Source organism: Poeciliopsis prolifica, unplaced genomic scaffold (assembly GCF_027474105.1).
Source record: "Poeciliopsis prolifica strain line A6 unplaced genomic scaffold, Auburn_PproV2 SCAFFOLD041, whole genome shotgun sequence".
Lineage (NCBI taxonomy): Eukaryota > Metazoa > Chordata > Actinopteri > Cyprinodontiformes > Poeciliidae > Poeciliopsis > Poeciliopsis prolifica.
In genome coordinates, this window is record NW_026562416.1 from 960,001 (window position 1) to 976,063 (window position 16,063).

The 16,063-nt window shown below is 47.4% G+C and overlaps 1 protein-coding gene across 1 annotated transcript in view; it reads right to left on the reverse strand.

The window, feature by feature from the left end:
- LOC129375717 (ephrin type-A receptor 7) overlaps nucleotides 1–16,063 on the reverse strand; it is a 68,218-nt gene that overhangs the window by 5,060 nt on the left and 47,095 nt on the right. Inside the window, exons 3-14 of the mRNA XM_055054950.1 lie at nucleotides 15,706–15,861; nucleotides 12,700–13,029; nucleotides 7,518–7,642; nucleotides 7,131–7,389; nucleotides 6,655–6,763; nucleotides 3,599–3,654; nucleotides 2,947–3,072; nucleotides 2,142–2,327; nucleotides 876–937; nucleotides 663–779; nucleotides 174–260; nucleotides 1–96 (exon numbers count right to left, since the gene is read on the reverse strand). The exon at nucleotides 1–96 is cut by the window's left edge and continues 57 nt beyond it. Coding sequence (XP_054910925.1) covers nucleotides 1–96; nucleotides 174–260; nucleotides 663–779; nucleotides 876–937; nucleotides 2,142–2,327; nucleotides 2,947–3,072; nucleotides 3,599–3,654; nucleotides 6,655–6,763; nucleotides 7,131–7,389; nucleotides 7,518–7,642; nucleotides 12,700–13,029; nucleotides 15,706–15,861 — 1,709 coding nt within the window. The remainder of the gene's footprint in view (nucleotides 97–173; nucleotides 261–662; nucleotides 780–875; nucleotides 938–2,141; nucleotides 2,328–2,946; nucleotides 3,073–3,598; nucleotides 3,655–6,654; nucleotides 6,764–7,130; nucleotides 7,390–7,517; nucleotides 7,643–12,699; nucleotides 13,030–15,705; nucleotides 15,862–16,063) is intronic.

Sequence of the window (16,063 nt, forward strand, 5' to 3'; positions counted from 1 at the left end):
GACGATGCCGAAGCTCCAGACGTCGGAGGCTGAGGAGAAGCGGCGGTACTGGATGGCCTCCGGGGCGGTCCACAGAACCACGCTCTTCCCTCCATGCTGCAGGGAGAACAAACGGGGTGTAAAGGTCAGGGGTCAGCGCTCAGAGCCAGCTGCAGCGAAGCTGCGGCTCTCACCAGCGTGGTGTAGATGGAGTCGATCTTTTCCTCCTGAAGTGGCCTGAAGCCCGACACCTTGCAGGTCAGGTTGGAGTTCACCAGAACCTGGAGGAACCCGATGAGACATCTGAGGTTGTTTTGCCTCTACAGACACAACCACTGAACAGCTAGCATGCTAGCTGAGCAGCTAACACGCTAGATAAACCGTTAGCATGGCTAACCATAAGCCATTAATAATAAACATTAGCTGAAAAACAGCAAAGTAAATTAGCAGTTTAGAATTTAAAATTTCATAGAGGGGAAGCTAATTGCGCTAAATGCTAATAAAATTGCTAATTGAAATGTTAGCTGTGCCAGTTGCACATTAGATGTTTGCCACATGTTAGAGTTTTACATGAATGTTTATGGTTTAATGTTCTCTAAAGTTCATATGTTGTGATTCTTTCTTTGAAACCTTGTTCAGGTCACTTCCTGTCTCGAACAGGAAGTGACCTCCTCCCGCCTCACCTTGTGCGCTGCCAGCCGTTTGTGGACGAATCCCATCTCAGTGAGATATTTCATCCCTGAAGCCACTCCGGTCAGCATGTCCATCAGCTGCATGACGCTCAGCTGGCCTTCGTGTTTCTGAGGAGAAACCAGGCGGCGTTAGCTAGCTCGAAGCTCCTCCTTCAAGGTCATCAAGGTCAGGAGGGAAAAACATGAGTGAGTGCGGCGCCGTACCCGGAGGAAGGAGTCCAAGGCTCCGTTGGTCATGCTCTCCTGCACAATCATCATCGTGTTTCCTGAAGACGCAGAGAGAAACGGGTCCAGTCGGTTCTGCTGGGTTTAACTCAGAGGTCGGGTTCAGGAACCCAGCAGGAGGAGATGAGAGCAGAAACTAACTGATTAATCTTTATCCTGTGAAACAGAAACTTTTCCAGGCAGAATGAATCTGGACCAGAACCGGACCAAAACTTTGACTGTCTGCCAACTGACGGCGGCCATGATGAAGAGAACCAGCGTTGTTCCCCTGAAAGTGGTCATAATGTTTTGCCTGATTGAATTAGTGTTTATCTCCAACATCAACTTGTATGGAAAGCTGATCCTGCCAAAACTGGACACAAAATAGAAATAAATAAAAGGCTTGATAAAGTCAGTACTATCACATCCAAGAAGTGAAAACCAAGAACGTCTGTAATATTTCTTATCATTTTCACACCTTGTCTGTTTATCTACAGATTTATATTTTCTCTTTGCTTTTTCCTTAGAGAAGAAAATAAAGCACCACTTTGTCCTAAATCTAAACCTTGACCCAAAAACGGCAGAAAATGATCGCCTAAATCGTATTTAGGTATTTCAAACACACACTCACACACACATTTATTTATTTATTTCTACAGCGAATGGAAGTTTTGGCAGCATCAGTCCTCCATAGTTGAGCCTCCAGACTCAGACGATCCAGAGGTGCAGATGGTTCTACATGGATCCGTGTTCCAGCGTCGGCCCAGAGAACTGAACTAAAGAACTGATCCAGAGAACTGAACTAAAGAAACTGATCCAGAGAACTGAACTAAAGAACTGATCCAGAGAACTGAACTAAAGAACTGATCCAGAGAACTGAACTAAAGAACTGATCCAGAGAACTGAACTAAAGAACTGATCTGGTCCAATCAGAGGATCCGGATCGTTGGGGGATCAGTGATGGAAAACAGGAGATTAGTCATCTGACAGTGAGAGGGTGTGGGCGAGCAGGAGAGAGAGAGCAGGTGTTTCGGGGGAGGGAGGCAGGTGGAGGGCTGTGTGTGTGTGTGTGTGTGTGTGTGTGTGCGTGTGCATGTGTGTGTGTGTGTGTGTGTGTGAGAGGCGGTGGGAGGGACTGAAGAGCATCTCAGCTCCTGCTGCGTCTGAAGCACCAATTACTGGATCCTCCACATCTGCAGCTGCTGCTATTTGCAGCTCCTCTCTCCTGCCCCGCCTCCGCAGAGCCGACCCCTGACCCCGGCTCACCGGTGGTGATGACGCCCTCCAGCCGGATGATGTTGGCGTGGTCGAACTGGCCCAGGATGCCGGCCTCGCTCAGGAAGGAGCGGCGCTGCTTGTCGGAGCAGCCGGCCCGCAGCGTCCGGATGGCGACCGGCAGCTCGCGCTTACTGGGCAGCTTCAGGCAGCCGCGGCACACCTCCCCAAAGTCACCTGCAGGGGGCGACACGGAGCACAGGCGCGGAGAAGAGGGAAAACGCAGATTTATCACCAGGAATGGATCTGATAAACGTCAGGGTTCATGGGAGAAACGGACAGCGCCACCTTGAGTTCAGAGGCAGCAGCAGCTTCGCGTTAAGCCGCAGGTGAAAACATAACGTAGAAATGATGGAGATTTAACAGAAATTTTATGATTCGCTGTACTAAACTCTGAGGTTGATTTATAAATGTCAGTTTCAAACTAAATATTTAGTGAAAAAACTAAATATGCAGTTTGTGTAAATATTTATGGAGCTAAAAGCTAAAATGTTAACTTACCAACTAAATATTTAGCTTAAAGTAAATATTTAGTTAAATATATATGTAACTTGCATACTAAGCATTTAATTTACAAGCTAAATACTTAGCTAGCTCTGAGCTAAATATTTAATTAGAAACTAAATATTGAGCTTAAATGTCAATATTTACCTCCAAACTAAATGTTATATCAACAGGGTGAAACTGACTGAACGATGAATCCCCGTTTCCCCTCTTGGCTCTGCAAGCAGCGACAAGCTAACTGCGGTTCTATCTATCAGGTCAGGTTCTGGTCCAGTCAGCCAGAACTCGGTACCTGTGTGGACGATCCTCTCTATCTTGATGCTCTGGTTGTCCAGCTCCTTGGCGAAGGCGTGGACGGCCTGCAGCAGGTCTTCACACGTCTCCGGGTCGATGTAGGTCCTCCGAGTCGGGATCTTAACTGGATCACAGAGAAGCCCAGAGCTAGTTAAACAGAACCGGGTCAGAGGCACTGAGACAGGAAGTGAGCAGGTCATCTCTGGCGCTGCCTCGCTCCATCAGCAGAACACAAAGAGAGGTCTCTGATTGTTCAGCATTTGATCCAATCAGAACCAGAACCAGACTCTCATCATTTCTTTCAGTCTGGAAACTCTGCAGAGAATCTAATCAGCTCCAGAGAGGAGGCTTCATGTTCTGCTGCTGCTTCAATCTAAAGACTCGATTTTACGATACCGCCCCTTTAAGACTCAGTAATTACTGTCAAGCTGAAGCTGAAATGTTATTTTTAACATCATTTTGTCTCATTTCAAATGTAATAAGATATTTCCACCAGAATCTAGAATAAAATACTCAGCAGTCAAAGTCTGGACTTGAGCCTGACTGGGAACCTGCAGTTTGACCTTCCAGAGGTCGATCCTGCTGATCCGATGCGGTTCTGACGCTAACGTTAGTTTGATCCGAAACATGGGCTCTGATTCAGGACTCACACTGGAAGTAGAGCTCCTCGTCTCCCTCCTGGGAGGCTTTGCTGTAGCCGCACTGTCTGCAGGGAGAGACAGCAGAACCACGGGTCAGAACCTCAGAACCAGATTAATTAGGACCCGGATTAAACCTCCAGAACATTTCATTCTGACTCACAGATTTATAATGTGAACAACATAACGATATGAATGAGGAGGTGATTATGGATTATGGAGCCTGCTGTGTCTCTTTAAACCCAGTTTATGATGATTCTGCAGAAATCAGATGGAGGTCACGACCTGCGGTGGCTAAAAAACAGAGGAATGAGCTGAAAAAACAAACTCCACCACAAACAACCTAACAGAAAAACGCTGCTAATAAGAAAATGCTTCAAAATGTCTGAAATGCTGCAAACTGGCGCCAGAAAACAGAAATCCTCCAGACCAGCAGGGGGTGTAGTGCCGAGTTTTCAGGAGACATTTCTGCTGCTAGTGTTAGGCTAGCCACCAGAGTTCACTTGAACCGAACGCAGCGGTTTGGAGGACCAGAGGTCAGAGGTCAACAGCGTTTACACTTCACCAACTGGACCAGATTTTCTAAACGGACCGGAGTCGGGTTAAAATGGACTGAACTGGGCTTGGTGTGAACAACGGAGCCTGAATGTCCCACAGTTTTTTATCAGGAATTTAATGAATGAGTGAAACAGAACCTTCAGCTTCAGTTTCCTGCAGAATTTGAGATCTGATTTTCTGCTAATGATGAATTCAAGCAGCTGGAAACTTTTCCTTCTGGCTCCTCCAGCGTCTCTCCAGCCGCAGCGCTTCGTCCTGCAGGTGGATGTGATCCAGCTGAGATCATCAGGAGATTAACAGAGATTATCAGAGATCAGCTGATCCTCCTGACGGTTCTGACCTGCGCTGCTCCCTGCAATCTGCTGATCCGGTCCAGTTTTCACCACAGAACCTCCACTTTAATATCCTGCATCTTTGTTTTCCTTCAGCTCCTCAAACACACACACACACACACACACACACACACACACACACACACACACACGCACGCACGCACACACACACACTCAGCTAGTTGTGGTCAGTGAACAGAAAAACAATCCCTGCTCTGACCAGCCAAGCCTGAGCTTCCTGAAGAGGGATGGAGCGACGCTCCGAAACTCCGGATCGATCCGACTCAGTCAAGCTCTGACGCTCAGTGTGTGTGTGTGTGTGTGTGTGTGTGTGTGTCAGAGACCTGCTGTGTGTCCTTTCTCTCAAACATCATCCAGTTTTCAGGACTTCTGCTCACATGAACTTCATGAAGCTTCCAGTCTGTCCCGCTTCCATTGCAGGAACAACAACATCGCATCCAATAGTTTTCAAACATCACATTTTATCTGATGTTTGTCATCAGTGTCAGAAATGAGTAAATCTGGACGTGAACAACGTCTGATAGTAACGAAGCGCTCAAAGACGTCAGTGAACGCATCACGTCCCAACTCCTTTACTGATGTAAACAGAGCGCTGCGGCGGCCATATTTACCATATTTTGGAAGTTTCAGTTTTCCAAAATACTTGCTTAGTGTTACGACGTCAATTTTCTTCCAAGTATCATTGAAATGCATTTTAGGTTACAGTATAATTTACTCATATTTATAAAATCATTCTAACAGGAAACATTATTTTTTCTTGTGGAAAAAATAATTATAAAATTGTTATAAAAATCAGTTTTCTTAATTTCAGTTCAGGAATGTAATAAATGACCTAAAAACATTTGAGGTTTAAAAAGCACATTTTCTTTTAAAATATCATTTTTTGAAATGTGGGCTGTGTAATCTGTAAAATGTGATGTGTGACTAATCCTGTGCTTTATGTTAATGTTGAGAATCGGGTCGCCGCAGGAGAAAATATGTTTTTACTTGCTTTAAACTTTCAATCTAATTATTGCTCTGTGATGACAGATTTCATGATGGGAGGATGAGGCAGAAAGGCTCATTTAAAGAATGATTTATGGAAAAAGAGAAGCTTCCCAGCCTGCAGGATGAATTCATTTCACTGTGGATGATGGAAGCAGCGCTCTGTTCTGACCAATCAGAGGAGCTTATTCAGCAACCAGCTGATTACATCATCAGAAAGGGAACAGATCCTTCATTTGACCACAACAGACCGTCTGCTGCTCCTAAAGACAAACGAACCCGATGTAGGACCTTAGCCCCGCCCACCTGGCAAAAGGTGGGCGGGGCATCATCAGTCTTGGTTCTGGAGAATCTTATTTTCATTTTATTAAAGAAATTATGTACAGGGGCTTAACTGTGCTTCTCTGCAGCATGACAGACGGACGGACGGATGGATGGATGGATGGATGGATGGATGGATGATGGATGGATGGATGGATGGATGGATGGATGATGGATGGATGGATGGATGGATGATGGATGGATGGATGATGGATGATGGATGGATGGATGGATGGATGGATGGATGATGGATGGATGGATGGATGATGGATGGATGGATGATGGATGGATGGATGGATGGATGGATGGATGATGGATGGATGGATGATGGATGATGGATGGATGGATGGATGGATGGATGGATGGATGATGGATGGATGGATGATGGATGGATGGATGGATGGATGATGGATGGATGGATGGATGGATGATGGATGGATGGATGATGGATGATGGATGATGAATGGATGGATGATGGATGGATGGATGGATGGATGATGGATGGATGGATGATGGATGGATGGATGGATGGATGGAGGATGGATGGATGGATGGATGGATGGATGATGGATGGATGGATGGATGGATGATGGATGGATGGATGATGGATGATGGATGGATGGATGGATGGATGGATGGATGGATGATGGATGGATGGATGATGGATGGATGGATGGATGGATGGATGGATGGATGGATGGATGGATGGATGGATGGATGGATGGATGGATGGATGGATGATGGATGGATGGATGATGGATGGATGGATGGATGGATGGATGGATGGATGGATGGATGGATGGATGGATGGATGGATGGATGGATGGATGGATGGATGGACGTTGAGCCTACCTCCTCCAGATGAGAAGCCCCGCCCCCATGGACAGCAGCATGATGAGCGCAGCCACCGACACGATGACGATGATCACCACCGGGTTCTGTTCGCTGGACGCCAGGGCTACTAGAACCAGCAGAACCAATCAGAACAAACAGAACCAGTCAAACCACACACTGCTGAAGTGAAACACAGCTTAATGTTTGTCTTCTAGAGAATTTCTAAAACCATGAATATCAATAATCAATTAATCATGAACAATCCGATTAATGGTTTCAACCCAAGACATCTGGAAGCTCGGCTTTAAGATGGCCGATTGGATTGATGGAAGGAGAAATGGGCATCAGAGTAATAATGCTGGTCAGAATTGGAGTTTCAGTTTACCAGACAGTTTTTCACATTTATCCAGACTGGATTCGCCACATTCAGCTTTTAAATCCTTCTGTGTGGTGCCGGGTCATTAGGTCTCCATGCTGAGTAGAACAGGACTCACACTCGCCCAGAGTCTGCAGCTCCAGCGGCGCGCTGAATGCTCCGTAGTCGATGGGAGGAGGAGTGGAAGAGGAAGAGGAGGGCGAGGAAGCAGAAGTAGAAGAGGTGGATGAGAGAGCAGAAGAAGACAAGGACGAGGACGGAGTCGGAGTCAAGAAGGGACGGATGAGGAAGACGTAGGTGGTTCCAGGTTTCAGGTTGTTGACGATGATCCGAGTGGCGGCCGTCTTCACCGTGGAATAACTCTGGTCCTTCTGGTCCTGAAGGGACAGAGGACAGCATGAGGACATGATGGCGAGACACAGTTTTTTTTGGGTATTTTTAAATCTAGAGGTTCAGTCCGGTTCAGGTCGGGTCCAGAGGTTCAGTCCGGTTCAGGTCGGGTTACCTTCTCGTAGTACTTGACCTCATACTCGGTGCGGCTGCTGTTTGGGTTCGGCGGTTCCCTCCACACCAGCGTGACGCTCTTCTCTTCGATCTTCTCCGCTCGCAGCTCGCTGATCAGAGACGGAGCTGCAGAGAAAAAGGAGTGGATCAGAACCGCCAGCTGGGCTCAGAGTATCCGTGAGGTTCTGCTGTGATCTCCCCTGTGAGGTTTTAGTGTCAGACTCGGCCTGGCCCGTCACACCGGCGAGAATGTTCTGAACAAAGCTAAACAAGGTGCTAATGACGCTGCTCACAGCAAACAACCTGATTACTGATGGTAATGCAACCGGCTGCTCACAGAACAGCAACCCATAAGCTCCGCCTCTTCTTGGAGTCATGAAGCTCCGCCTCTTATTGGAGTCATGAAGTTCCGCCTCTTCTTGGAGTCATGAAGCTCCGCCTCTTCTTGGAGTCATGAAGCTCCGCCTCTTCTTGGAGTCATGAAGCTCCGCCTCTTATTGGAGTCATGAAGCTCCGCCTCTTATTGGAGTCATGAAGCTCCGCCTCTTCTTGGAGTCATGAAGCTCCGCCTCTTATTGGAGTCATGAAGCTGCAGTTTCAGTAACATATTTACTGGATTGTGTTATAAAAATACTGTGACACACAATTCCATCTCTTTAGCAAATCTCTGGGTTCCTATTGGTCAAAACCAGGCTGTCACTGTGGGCTCAGCTCTCAGTCGGATTAGAACCGACCTGCATCGCCGCCTCATTATCAGAGTCATAGATACCCTCTGCTACACTCAGGGGACCCAGTGGTTCCCTGATGGGGCCAGCAGGAAACTGCTCCACATCTCACACACACACACACAAACACACACACACACACACACACCCACACACACACACACACACACACACACACACACACACCCACTATTGACTGCTGCAGAGTGTGAAGAGGAGATGGGGAGGAGTGTGAGAGCAGTAGTTGTGTGCACGCGAGTGTGTGTGTGTGTGTGTGTGTGTGTGTGTGTGTGTGTGTGTGTGTGTTGGGAGGAATCAGCAGTGATGATCTCTGGAGAATCAGCAGCTTCTGCCTGCAGCTGATCCACAGGTGCAGCAAATCACAGCAACAGTTTGCTGCCATCAGTCGGAGCCTCAGGTCTCCGATCGGCCTCCACTGCGTCTCAACGGTTCATGTTTCTGAGATTGGTTGGTGTCCAAGTGAAGGTCGGGCTGCAGTTTCTCCTTCCAGATGATCACAGTTTGGTCCTCTGAAACTGTTGTTTTAGAAAGCAATTATTCTGCCGATTAATCACTAAATCAATTTAATCACGATTAATCGTTGGTTTGATCCTCCAGATCCGGAGGCGGTTCTGGTCCACAGAACCAAGAGGAAAACATCCATTAATGTTCCACATCAGGAGCAAAGCTACTGATAAATGACCCGGAATCTACCGGGCCAGAACCACCGGGTCAGAATCACCGGGCCAGAACCACCGGGCCAGAATCACCGGGTCAGAACCACTGGGTCAGAATCACCGGGTCAGAATCACCGGGTCAGAACCACCGGGTCAAAACCAAGGTTCAGATGAAGCTTTAAAGGAAAAATAGTTCTGCTGCCACCATTTACCGACCCGGTCCGGTCTCACAGGTTCTGGTGAGATGGAAGAGGAAATCACAGACACACAGAACTAATTTAATCTGTAGTTCAGCTGGAAATTAGGCTCATCCAGTTCACTCTGAAATAGACCCACCGTGTGTGTGTGTGTGTGTGTGTGAGTGTGTGAGTGTGTGTGTGTGTGAGTGTGTGTGTGTGTGTGTGTGAGTGTGAGTGTGTGTCCTCAGCAGCATGAAGACAGAGCGATCCAGAGTTCGTCTCTCGTGTCTCAGCAGGACTTGCGTCTCCGCCTGCCGGGTCCAGTAGGAACCAACAGAACCTTAAAGCTTGAATCGATCTCTGATTTCTGCTCTGAGTCAGAGAGTCATGAGAGCCGGAGCTCCTCCCAAAAACCCGCAGCAGAACTCAGACTTCTCTTCATCGCCTCCAATTACAGCTGAGAGGTTTGCAATTAAACCTCCATCGCCGGGTGACGGAGGCTTGATGACTCTGTTCATTTGGTGCCTGCTGATGCTTCACATTCCCATCGCTTCTAATTAGGGATCCGAGCGGCAGGGGCAGAACCGCCTTCCAGATCCTCAGCTGATGGTTCTGGATCAGATCCTTGTGGGCCAGGTGTCGGTACCGGCCGCCGTCTCCACGCTGCTGATCAGCTGAACCAAACAACCTGCTGTCCACACAGGATTTCCAGAGTTTTGCGATCCACATTTCTGATTCTGTGAAGCTACTTTAGGACATTTTTTCTCATTAAACCTTTTTCAAAATCAGGATATGGACAAAAAGAATCAGTGAACAGGTGAACAGTTCTTCACCTGTTCACCTGGTGGAGCTGAATCAAATGGTTTGAATTTGAACTGGATTCAAAGTTTTGAAATCAGGGAACATTTCGCTTCCTTCCTCTGCGTAAATATCTGCACACTCCTGGCCACCCAGTGGCCAGGAGTGTGAACTGCACCCAGTGGCCTCCAGATTTTTCCACTGTTTAAGATTCAAGACAGAAAATATTCCAACTTTGGGTAGAAATAAAAACACTGCCACCTGCAGGTGAGACTTAGCATTGCACGCCAAATGTTTTTCTACAATTCAAACATTTGCAATAAACTCATGATTATGCATTAGAGTAAAACATTTTACAAGGAAAGATAAAGCTAATGTAGCTAACCTGCCTTCTGATTGTAGAGCAAACCAAACAATCTGGTAGTTTATGACTTACTGGGAGAACCGGGAGGACCAGGAGGACCGGGAGGACCGGGAAGACCGGGAGGACTGGGAGGACTGGGAGGACTGGGAGGACCGGGAGGACCGGGAGGAACAGGAGGACCGGGAGGACTGGGAGGACCGGGAAGACCGGGAGGACTGGGAGGACTGGGAGGACTGGGAGAACCGGGAGGACCAGGAGGACCGGGAGGACCGGGAAGACTGGGAGGACTGGGAGGACTGGGAGGACCGGGAGGACGGGGAGGGACCAGGAGGACTGGGAGGACTGGGAGGACTGGGAGGACCAGGAGGGACCGGGAGGACCAGGAGGACTGGGAGGACCGGGAAGACTGGGAGGGACCAGGAGGACTGGGAGGACTGGGAGGACCGGGAGGGACCGGGAGGACCAGGAGGACTGGGACGACCGGGAGGACTGGGCACCATATGAATGTTTTTTGGAGTTTATCTGTAATTTTTTTTCGATGGCTAAATGTTTATGTCATCTAGTCTGATGCTGCATTGCATTGTGGGAAATGTATAATCACATTTTATCTTTGACCTTATTTTACGTTCTCTGCCTGCTGATGTCACTTCCTTCAGTTTACAGAGACCAGTCTAAAGTGCAGCTGGTGACTCCAGGTGTTTCCAGGTGTTTCCAGGTATTTCCAGGTGTTAGTAGACTTCCCAATGCATCTCTGACCTCTCGCCCTTCACCCCGTCTCCTCTCAGCATTGCCCTGCAGCCCGGTGGCCCCCGGGCCCGGCGCGGCCCCTGGTGGGTCCTGCCGTCTGACACCCGGTCGATAATCCTCTCAGGAAGTGGAAATGCTGGCCCCGCCTCCCCATCCTCCCAGCATGCTCTGCTCTCCTCTCTCTGGGGCCGAGTGGCTCCGTGAGCTCAGGAGGTTCCTGCGGCAGGATGTCATTACCGGAGCCGTTTCAAGCACATAAACGCAGGAATGTGAGTGTTTGATGAGCCTGTGACCTGCAGCGCCGCAGCAGCCACTCATGTGGCCGCCTGGAGCTTTGGGCCGAACGGAGCCGCCGTTCCCCCGGTAGCCTGGAAGCTCCTGATAAAACCTGCAGACCCCCCACAGACTCTGCTGAGCACGAGCGGCTCAATTAGGAGCTTTAATGTCACGGCACAAACCCAGATGTAGACCAACAGCAGAGGATCACAGCGTTCAGGAGAAAACACAAACCTGCAGCTTTCAGACGCTGGAGAGCAGAACCAACCGGCTTACAGCGGAGAAAAGGAGGGAGGAGAGGAGAGGAGAGGAGAGGAGAGGAGAGGAGAGGAGGAGAGGAGAGGAGAGGAGAGGAGAGGAGAGGAGAGGGAGGAGAGGAGAGGAGAGAGGAGGAGAGGAGAGAGAGGAGAGAGAGGAGAGGAGAGGAGAGGAGAGGAGAGGAGAGGAGAGGAGAGAGAGGAAGAGAGGAGAGGAGAGGAGAGAGGGAGGAGAGGAGAGGAGAGGAGAGGAGAGGAGAGGAGAGGAGAGGAGAGGAGAGGAGAGGAGAGGAGGTAATAAAGTGATGATGATGAGGAGTGAGGAAGGTGAGAGCAGTATTTTTAAAGGTCACTGAGTCTCCAATAGAACCAGAACCAGAACTGCTGATCACTGGTTGGTCCAAACAGAGCAGGGAAGAATATTCTGACTAACCACCATATTAAATATTCAATATTATTATTGATTATTTAATTTATTAATCTGATAAAAATTCACATTCTGCTGATAAAACAAACAAACAACATTTTACAGCCTGAAGAACCAGAACCAACATGGAACCCGACCAGAACCAGATGGACCAGAACCAATCGGACCAGAACCAATCGGACCAGAACCAATCGGACCAGAACCAATCGGACCAGAACCAATCGGACCAGAACCAGTCGAGTTGCAAATAAACAAATAAATCATTTTTTAAAATTGAGATTAAACATTTTATTGCCTAAAAGTCAATAATTCCTTTATTGATCGATTGATTACCTGCAGCTGGAGAACATCAGCGTGAATATCTGAGCAGCTCCTTCTGCACTTATTGATCAGTGAAGCTGATCTGGTGATTAATTAGCAGAAAGTAAAACTGCCACTGTGGCATTCTGGGTAAAACAGATTTATGAAGAAGGTTTTTTATCTTTTTATAGTTTTGGGATCATTAAGGCTCCGACGGCTTTCCTCTATATGGTTAATAATTAATCGATTATTAAATTAGTTTTAGCGATAATTACTGCAAGAATCGATTAATCACAGTTAAATAATCATTTCAGCCCTGAACCAGATCCAGCATTCAGCTTTCCTCCACGTGAATGTATGTCTGGACTCTGATCAGGTTCTGATGCGGTTCCGGTTCTGATCCGGCTCCGGTTCTGGTTGCTCCGGGACTCACGGGGCAGGCTGGTAGACACGTTGACCTGTGTGTAGAAGCTCTTGCTGGGCAGCAGGTCCGACACGCCGTTCAGCGCCTCCACGCTGAAGGTGTAGTTGGTGTTGGGCAGCAGGTTGACCACCGTCACCGAGCGCTCCGTCAGCCCCACCTGCTGCGGCACGAAGCCCACGCCGGGGCCGCAGGGCTCGCAGCGGGCCGCGCCGCAGCGCCGGCAGCCCACGCTGTAGGTCAGGTCCACGCGGCCCCCGGAGTCCGAGGGCGGCGCCCAGTCCAGCACCAGGGAGGATCCCCGCAGGGAGAAGCGCAGGCTCCTGGGCGGGGAGGGCGGCCCTGCGGGGTCACACGGGGTCAGGGAGACCAGCGTGAAAACATGAACTATGACTGGATGAAACAGAACATGGAGCCAAACAGTGTCAGTGCTGTCAATCACTCTAGTGTATAACCGGTTTTCCTGTAGCAGTTACTTGTTTCATGACATTTGACCCCTCAAACTTGATGAGAATTAAAACATAAACTGATGAAACTTTTAAAGACTCATGTTTACACTGGTTTTTATCTCCAGTTTGTTTCATTTAATTTTATTCTTTTATTCGCTTTATTTCTAAACGACCAAATCATCAGATTTTGATTTAATTTCATTTTATTTTCAAATTAGTTTTTTTTCAGTTTTAGATCATTAGAATATAAAGTATTTCAGTCATTGATTATTCTGCTGATTAGTCGATTGTTTTGATGATTAATCATATTTTGCAGATTATTCCTCTAAATTGTTCTTTCAGCAAATGGTGTGTTTAAGTGTCTCCAGTTAATTAATTACTAAACCAGTTCACAATTATTTAATCTGATTAATTGATATATGCCGACATTTTTCAACTTAATTCTTTACAGAATCAAATGTTTTTATTGAACCTCATTTAAATTTCAAATGTTTTCTTGTCCGGTTAAATGAGTATCGATTCTCTGGTCCAGTTTCACTTCACTACTGGATAATCTGACACCTGACCCCTGACCCCCCCCCTTTTAAATGTCCATCAATCACACTGAGCATGCTCAGTACGCTCACGCCCATATATGGAGTGTCTCTCTGGCGGCAGCGAGTCACAACTCCGTTTAATGAGTGCTTGGACAGACAGAACCGGACTGGACAGAATCGGACCGGACCAGACAGAACCGGACTGGACCGGACAGGACAGAACCGGACCGGAACAGGACACCTCCTTCGCTTCAGGCATCAGACAAACAGAACAGTGCTGGAGACGACATCCTGTTTGACCTCCTGAAGCCGTCCTCATCCTGCTGCCTGGTTCTGGTTCTGGTCCAGAGTCCCAGCCGTCCTCATCCTGCTGCCTGGTTCTGGTTCTGGTTCTGGTCCAGAGTCTCATTCAGTTCTGATGCTCCGCCTGGTTCTGTCTACCCAGCAGAAACATTTCCAAACTTTTATCTCCTGAGTTTTTTGTTGTATTTTTTCCTGCAGCAGTGAATTTGATATGAATAAATCCCATTTTAATTTTTACATCAGAATTATAATTAAATAATTAAAATTCTGGAGATTTTCCTCAGAATTTTTTATAGATTTGATGAATTTATATCTAAAATTGAAATGTTTGGTCATTTCTGCTTGTTGTTCTTTACAAATGATGGACCAGAAATTAATCTGCAGTAATGAGGAAATTGTCTGACTTATAACAATTAATCAGATTAATTGGTTAATTGATAATTGAAATGATCATCAACTAATTTAGTTCTGCTTCAGATTTTGTGTTTTGTTCTGGTTCTGCGGTTCTGCTGCAGAGACGTTTCGGACCTCCCCTCCACCCTCAGATTAGCCCAGTCTGAGCCCGGTCAGAACCAGCGGATCGATCCTTTAATTAATGCGCTCGTTAGCCGGATCCATCGGGCCGGATCGGGAGATCGATGCTGTAATTAAAGCGCTCACAGACCTGCTGACCCTTCGCCCGCCGCATCGGGTCAGAACGGCTCCCAGAACCAGCAGAGGGCTCAAAACGGACCGGTGACACAGAAAGGGACACATTCTCAGTGATGGCCTCAGGGTCAAAGGTCAAGAGGATCTGACATGGCGGCTTGGCAGCAGGACTGCAGGTGGAGTTAGCATGTTAGCTTAGGAGGAAAATATGGGATTTTATTCTCATATGGAAAAATCTCATGAAAAATGTAAAATATTTCCTCGATTATGCAAAAAAACTAAAATTGTTTTTATGTTTTCTTCGGTAGTTTTTGGCTGCTGGTCATGTGACTCGTGGTTTTATTGCAAAATAAATTTTTATTTTTTTGGTTTCCAAACCAAAACAAAACTGATCAGCAACGTGTTTGTGTGAAACTGGCCTGTTAAGCAAATTCATTCTCATAACTTCAATGCAGGCATTTTAAGGGAAACGCAGCTGGAGACAGACTGTTGCATCCTGGGAGCAGGAAGCTGCGCCGCCCAGATCCTTCCTGATCGAAGCAGAATCAATAAGTATTCACACCCTGCTGCTATTGAACAGCTATTAGCAGATTTCAGCATCACTTATTATAAATACTTTGTTGTGTTTTAATACACATTTAGATTTTTCCCCAGCTGAAATGTTTCAATATTTGACTTTTTCTATATTTTATATTGCATTTTGGTGGAAGTCTGATTTTATGGATTATCACTTTGCTGCTGCTGAACCAGAATTTTTCTGGTTTCCAGGGAAATGATGAAAACCTGATTGTGTTTCAGTCCTGATCATCCATGAGTTACAACTTTACGGTGAAACGGTGAGACCATTTTCCTCTCTGTCCCACCGTTTCTGAAATCTTCCCAGGACAAACCAAAGATTGATTCACATTAAACATGAGAGAGGAAGAGGAGGAGGAGGAGGAGGAGGAGGAGGAAGAGGAGCGGTCGCAGGGCGAAGGACAGGCGATCCATAAATGGATCTTTATGGAATCAGCAGGAATGAAAACGGGTTAAAAGCAGAAGGAAGATGGATAGAAATGTGTGTGTGTGTGTGATGTCAGTACTTGTGCAGGGGGTGGAGGGGCTGTCCAGAGGAGTCCTGAAGTGATCTTCTTCACACACACACACCACCGATCCTTCCTCGTCCGCCACGCTGTTGGCCGGACACGGAAAACACTCCTGTTGCCGTGACGACATCTTGTAGGATCCAGGCGGACACGCTGGAGAGAAACACACACTCCGTCAGTAACACACACTCCGTCAGTAACACACTCCGTCAGTAACACACACTCCGTCAGTAACACACACTACGTCAGTAACACACTCCGTCAGTAACACACACTCCATCAGTAACACACTCCGTCAGTAACACACTCCGTCAGTAACACACTCCATCAGTAACACACTCCGTCAGAAACACAC